Consider the following 7,023-nt stretch of genomic DNA (forward strand, 5'->3'; position numbering starts at 1 on the left):
GTAGGGGCGGGGGGGACGGGGAGGGCGAAGTGGGCGCTGGAAGGTCTCAGGCTTATGCTGTCTCTTCTCCCTGCAGGACCTGGGCTGAAGAGATGGGGGGCAGCAGCTGTGGGCCTGGGGCTCACCTTATTCACCTGTGGCCCCCACACTTTACATTCTCTGGTCACCATCCTTGGGACCTGGGCCCTCGTTCAGGCCCAGCCCTGGTGAGGATAGGGGTGGGAGAGAATGGTGGGGGTGAAAAAGCAACCTGTTTCTTCTTTGGGTCTTTCTCTGTTTCTGCCTCAGTCTCTTGTTTACCCCTTGTTTCTGTCATTTGTCTGGTTTTTTTTTCCTCTTCTGCCTTTTTCTGAGTCTTGTCCCTGTCTATCCTTATCTTCTACATCCATGTTATGGATTCATTTGGGAGAGAGGAGGATATTACTTGTCTGCTGGCCCTGCCACCATTCATATCCGAATTCTCTCTCCCTCTCTCCCCCTCCTCACAGTACAAAATGGATTGAAGGGTCTTCACTCTGAAGCTTCTCTTAACCTCTTCTCATTCTCTTTTATCTGTTGCTACGCATTTCTACATGGCTGTGCCTCTTCTCTTGCTGCTTCAATCTTGTTCATTCAAAATTATGTTCATTCTGTCCCCATCTCTTTGCCCCCATTTTCTATCTCTGAAGGTGGGAGGTTGGGGAGGATTTGTAGCTAGAATCTGGGGGAGGCAGAGGCGAGGTCCCCTCACTCAACACTGCCCAGCACCACCGCCTCCTGCCTCTGCCCCAGCTCCTGCCATGCCCTGGCCCTAGCCTGGACCTTCTCCTACCTCCTGTTCTTCCGAGCACTCAGCCTGCTGGGCCTGCCCACTCCCACACCCTTCACCAATGCTGTCCAGCTGCTGCTGACACTGAAGGTCAGACTCCCCACCCGCTTTGTGCCAATTAACCCCTCAACTTCACCTCCTCCGCCCTGCCATTCCCATTGGGGGAAGGGGAAGGGAGACCAGATTTTATCTGCCACACTCCCCAGGGGCAGGACTGGACATCTCAGCTCTTCCTCAGGGCAAAGAGGTATCCCAAGTAATGTCCACGTGGGTGCCAAAGGCCAAGCTGAGTGCTCACCAACTTGCACTCCTTGCATTTTGGAGCAAGCCATTTTGCAAAGGAGGAAAACCTCTCTGGGGAGAAGGCACTTATCTAAGGGCACAAAACCAGGTCTGGCTCTAAATCACCTGGGAAGATGGGTGACAGCAGATACATACCCAGGCCCCATCGCAGACTGAAAAGTCGTGAGTTCCCAGGGTGCGCTGGGCTCCAGCGACATACTGGTGAACAGAACAGTCATGCGAGGAGCAAACCACGTCTCTTCAGGATGGGAGCTCAGGACAGGCAGGCATTGGTTAGCTGGGAGAAGAGTTGGGCCTTTCAGGATGCAGGGACAGCAGGCTGACTTCCAACATGGCTGGTTTTTCAGCCACATGGAGTGTTCAAGAGAATGAAGGAGAAGGGACACCAGGTGCTGAAGGGCCTTTTCGGCCAGTGTAGAGAGCTTGGGCTTCTACCTGTGGGGGCCCAAGGTGCCCTGGAAAAGGTTTTTGGGTTTGTTGCCAGAAGAGGTGATGTGACCAGATTTACATGTTTAAGTAAAGACTCGGGGTGCTTTGAGAAGATTGCAATAGGGAGGGAAGATGGGATGAGGTCGGGCTCCTTAGTCAAAACCTAGCTGGTAGACATGATGTCAACTTGACCTGGATCTTAGTAGGTCAGTCAGAGTCCCACAGGAAATGCCACATCCAGGATAACTTGAGGAGTTACTTACAATGGGATGGGCAGGACATGGAGGAGCCACAGGGACAGTGCAGGAGACTTGGACCAGTAGTCAGAGAGCCCGCCGTACCAGCCCTGGGCCCAAGAGAATGGGAGGAGGGTCAGGTGGGGGAGTCTGGGAGGACAAGTCTTGTATAGAGGCACCTACTTAGAGACAATCTATTCAGGGTCATGCTATCTCAGTGTGACCTACAAAACCCCAGCTCTTAGTCCTGCCTTCCTCCATTCCTGCCTGGGGCTCTCTGTCGACTCAACCAGGAGAAGCTGGAAGACACAGAGGCTTGTTGACCGAGGGCCGGCCTTGGCTCTGTGTGGAGAAGGGTACAGAGCAGACCTGGAGGGACAGGCTGATCATATTCAGCCTGGTGATGGAGGCAGAACAAAAGGGACAAGCTGGAGAGACTTAAGGGGATAAGGGGAGTGAGGAAAGTTTCTGGCCTGAGTGAGTAATTGGATGGTGGTGTCATTGCCTGCAGGGAGAGCCTGGACGCAATCCGCACTGGGGTAATACCAGGTTCTACTTTGCATGTGTGAAATTTGAGGTGCCCAGTGGACACCCCAGTATTAATTGATAAGAGGCAAGTTGATAAATAGGTTAGGGGCTGGAGGAGAAGTCCTGGCCAGGGGTCAAGTTTGGGAGTCATGAGAGTAGGATGTATCTAAACCCCCAAACTGCAGAACACAGAAGGATGGAGCACAGAAAGAACACAGGTGGGCCCAGGGGTGAGTCCCAGGGCACGCCTTCCATCAGAGAGGCACTAAGATGCCCTTAATCCCGACTCCAGTGTTCCCCAGGGGTAGACCTCGGCTCCCAGCTGCACGGCCAGCATCTCTTGGTGCTGAGAGGGCTAGCTTGAGGGAGATAGTGTGAGGAGTCCCAGGTCTGACCTGTTCCCCCGCCCCTTCCTCTCAGCTGGTGAGTCTGGCCAGTGAGGTACAGGACCTGCACCTGGCCCAGAGGAAGGAACTGGCCTCGGGCTTCAGCAAGGGGCCCAGCCTGGGACTGCTGCCCGATGTCCCCTCTTTGATGGATACACTAAGCTACAGCTACTGCTACGTGGGAATCATGACAGGTGAGTATGCTTGCCTCCAGGCCTGCCTCCCCTCTGTCTCCATCACAGCATCTGCTGCTCTGAGGGTGGGCTTCTATGTCCGACTCTCACACTGGACCCTGGGCTCCCCCAGAGGAGGATAGACTGCTTTCAGCCTAAGCGATTCCTTGTAGCTTTTTGGGAGCAAACAGATAAAGAGAAAAATCTGTTCACATGGTGTTCCTGCTGCCCCGGGAACAAACATTCACGGCTTGTGGTTCTGTTTTAGTTTCAGAAAATATTTGTCATTATTGTTGACCTCATAGAAAGTTTTCTTTTTGATGGTAATTTTGTTGAGCATAACTGACATAGCCATGTCCAGTTGGCTAGTTTGTATTATGTTCATGGAGTTGTGTAACCGTCTTCACTACCTACTTCTAGAACAGTTTCGTCATCCCAGAAAGAAACCCTGCACCCTTTGGCCATCATCCCCCAAACTTCCGTCCTCCCTCAGTCACTGGAAACCACCGGTTGACTTTCTATCTGTAGATTTGCTTATCATGCACATTTTAGAATGGAATCAAACACTATGAGGCCTTCTGTAACACGTAAGACTTCTAACACCTGTCCCTCTGTTAATCCCCACTGTTCCCTCTCTAGGCCAGGCCATCATTTTATCTAAAATACTACAACAGCCTCCCATTTTCCATCATTGCCCCTCTGCTGCCCCAGGCAGCTCAGCTCTTGTGAAAGGTGAATGGGCCACGTGGTTTCCTAGCACTGAGAACAAAACCGCGAGCCCGCCTGGTTCCGGGTCCAGCCCCTGCCACACTGCTATGCTTTCTTTCAGTCACACCGGGCTCACCCCCTTCCTCAGGGTCTGACTCTCCATCTCAGAGCCTTAGTTCCCCTCACTCAATGGGTCTTTGTCCCTCTCTGTAAATGTCTGGCCTGCTTTCCTACTGAGTCCTTTGTCCTCCCCTCTGTTTCTACGTCTCTGGCTGTCTCTCCTCTCCCTCTGGATGTCACACCCCACCCCTGTCTCTACTTCCTTCTGCCTGCCTTTACTCGCCCCACCCCATACTTGAGCCCTGCACCCCTCCGGCCGTCCCATTTCTGACCAGCTGCCCTTCCCCTGCTACAGGCCCGTTCTTCCGCTACCGCACATACCTGGACTGGCTGGAGCAGCCCTTCCCGGGAGCCGTACCCAGCCTGCGGCCCCTGCTACGCCGGGCCTGGCCGGCGCCACTCTTTGGGCTGCTCTTCCTGCTGTCCTCGCACCTCTTCCCGCTGGAGGCCGTGCGTGAGGATGCCTTCTACGCCCGCCCGCTGCCTGCCCGCCTCTTCTACATGATCCCCGTCTTCTTCGCCTTCCGCATGCGCTTCTACGTGGCCTGGATTGTGGCCGAGTGCGGCTGCATTGCCGCGGGTTTCGGGGCCTACCCCGTGGCCGCCAAAGCCCGGGCCGGGGGCGGCCCCACCCTCCATTGCCCACCCCCCAGCAGGTCAGGTGGCGGGAGGGAGGTGGCCCAAGACCCAGCAGGCCCCATCACCACAGGCTGGCCCTGCCCCTAATAGGGAGGAGAGCAGGGGGCAGGTCCACCACCTGTTGTTAGTGTCGCCCCTGGGCCACCACAGCCCACCTTTCCCTGTCCTAGAGAACAGCACTCCTGATACCTACAGATTGCCCCTTGCTGCTAGTGCTTGTCACTCCTTGGTATGGCAAATTGCTCTCTGTTGCTAGGAAAAGGAAAGTGGTATCTTAGCAACCATGGAAGTGTCACCCCAATAACCCAGTTGTTTCTGGTTTCTCAGGATGCCATCGTTGGGCAGTGATGGGTTACCCTTTGTTGCTAAGAAAACAGTTCCCTGGCAACTGGACCACCCTTATTTGCTTGAGAACCAGGTTCTCTAGCAGCTATAGCGGTTTGCCCCTTCCTGCTAGACCGGTTCTTTGTTGCTATGGAAATGTTACCCCCTAAATTGCTCCTTTGCTAGGAGCCAGTATCTCCCCACCCCTCATTCCTCCTATGTACTGTCATCACATAGCCTGTAGTTGCTCTCTGTTTCTAAGAGAATGGCATCCCTGACTGCTGGCCTCTAGCAGAGTGGTGGGCACCATTCCTAGCAACTGCAGATCACCCTCCTACTGTTGCTGAAGAAGTTTATGCCCCTGGTAATGATGAATTGACTTTGTTGCTGGTAATGCTACCCATCTAGCTTCTTCACCGCTAGGTAAGTCACATTGCTGATAACACTGAACTGTCTTGTTGCTAAGGAAGTGTTGCTCCTGTGTTGCTAGGGAAATGGTGCCCTTAGCAACCGGAAGGGCTGCCTTCTGTTCCTATCATCCATGGTATTCTGCCACAGCTGGGGCTGGGGGAGCAACCCCCTCATCAATGTCAATTATAACTTACTCCTTGACTAGGGCCATCCCCTAGTAGACAGGAGCTGCCATTCCATTGTGGGGGAGGTGGCACCCCCACGTGAATTTATTTTCACTGCCTTAGTAACCATAAGTGGACCTCCAGTTCCTGAGGAGGGTGTCCCCAGAAAATGTCAGGTGGAGACTGAAAGCTTTTTTAAACCCGCTCACCCACTCCTAGCAGATGCCCCCGCCCCCATTATCAGATGCCGCCAGAGGTTTCACTGGGCCAAGGATGTTCCCCTACCACCACCACGTGGCAGCAGTGCCCCAGGAACCACCATATTACTGGAGATGACACTTCTTGAACAATCATAAGGCCTTTTCCAGAAGCTTTTCTAAACATCCCGGCCTTATTGCTAAGGAATGCCCTTTCCCTAGCAACAGAGACCACCCAGGTGTCACACGGGCATAGAACAGCCATGGCCCACCTCATTGCTGGGGATGCTACTTCCCTAGCAACTACAGTGTCCTGCAACTCAGAAGGGACCACTTTCGGAGGCTTCTCTGAATACACTGAGCTTGGTTGCTAAGGTAAAGCCTTTCCCTAGCATGGGAGACTATGAAGGTTCAGGTTGCTAGGGACTTGTAGCCTAGCAACTGTAACCCTTCAAAGGCTTTTTGAAGCTGTTGTGGGCCCCATTGCCAAGAGAGCCCCCTCGTTGGTGAACTATGTGGCCCCACCTGTACCTTCTTCCTCAGAAAGGCTCCCTCTGGGCTACCCTCCCCTGATGCCCTAGCCAACGTGACAGCCAGAGGGCTGTTGCCTGCACGCAATCCCCTCCTTAGCATCGGGGCTGGGACAGTAGCCAGCGTTGAAAAGGGACCTGGCTGAGCTGCATGTCTGTCCCCTACCCTCACCCTCCACCCCCCCAGTCTGGAGAAGGCGGCCGCCCTGGAGTACGACTATGAGACCGTCCGCAACATCGACTGCTACGGCACTGACTTCTGCGTACGGGTGCGGGATGGCATGCGCTACTGGAACATGACGGTGCAGTGGTGGCTGGCACAGTACATCTACAAGAGCGCGCCCGCCCGCTCCTATGTCCTCAGGTGAGCCCGCCCACCCGGGACCGCCCAGATCTACATCTCCCAGCAGCGCCTGGGGCCACCTACGCCTTCCCTGGCTGAGCCTCTGCCCCGGAGGACCATGAGAGTTGTAGTTTCTTAAGCCTGTTCAGCTACTGATATGCGTTACTCTGGGCCTGTGTCTACTTCTGGAAAGTCAGCCTGGTCAGACAGAAGCAGTGTACTGTAGTCTACCGCTATGCTACCCTGAACGAGCCCCATCCCATCCGATCTCGGAAGCTAAGCAGGGTCAGGCCTGGTTAGTACTTGGATAGGAGACCACCTAGGAAGACCAGGTGCTGTAGGCATAAAAAATAAAAAATAAGGGATTGTAAGCTAACAAGGTCCTTGCCATCTGTGAGGTCAACCAAGGGTTGCCTCACCTAAAAAAGAAAAGAAAAACGTAGAGTGGGACTTCTTAATCTTAGAGAGCCACAGAAGACCTTCAGGTAATCCTTTGGAGTTGTAGCAAGATTATGTTTATGGACATTTGTCCATTTTGTTTAAAGTGTCCATTGCTATCATCGAAGGAATGAGAAAAAACTACTTAAATATAAGAATGACCCCATTATAGAAAGAAGTCATAGGGGAGATAGATTCAGGTATTTAAAGTCAGGAAGGGCATGGTCAGTTAGTTAGTTAGAAGTTAAGTATACTATCAAAATGGTCAATTTAAAAAGCTTAACAA

The 7,023-nt window shown here is 53.4% G+C and overlaps 1 protein-coding gene and 1 pseudogene across 6 annotated transcripts in view; both read left to right on the forward strand.

Annotated features, from left to right (window-relative positions):
- MBOAT7 (membrane bound O-acyltransferase domain containing 7) overlaps window positions 1–7,023 on the forward strand; it is a 14,791-nt gene that overhangs the window by 1,066 nt on the left and 6,702 nt on the right. For 4 of the 6 annotated variants that reach the window (XM_006907140.3, XM_006907141.3, XM_015585741.1 and 1 more), the window contains exons 3-7: window positions 77–206; window positions 772–898; window positions 2,725–2,884; window positions 3,987–4,347; window positions 6,144–6,320. In XM_006907140.3, coding sequence (XP_006907202.1) covers window positions 77–206; window positions 772–898; window positions 2,725–2,884; window positions 3,987–4,347; window positions 6,144–6,320 — 955 coding nt within the window. The remainder of the gene's footprint in view (window positions 1–76; window positions 207–771; window positions 899–2,724; window positions 2,885–3,986; window positions 4,348–6,143; window positions 6,321–7,023) is intronic. The other 2 variants (XM_025043555.1, XM_025043556.1) reach the window with 1 other exon arrangement.
- LOC112475937 lies at window positions 6,525–6,643 on the forward strand (annotated as a pseudogene).

This window comes from Pteropus alecto, unplaced genomic scaffold (genome assembly GCF_000325575.1).
Source record: "Pteropus alecto unplaced genomic scaffold, ASM32557v1 scaffold432, whole genome shotgun sequence".
NCBI classification, from domain to species: Eukaryota; Metazoa; Chordata; class Mammalia; order Chiroptera; family Pteropodidae; genus Pteropus; species Pteropus alecto.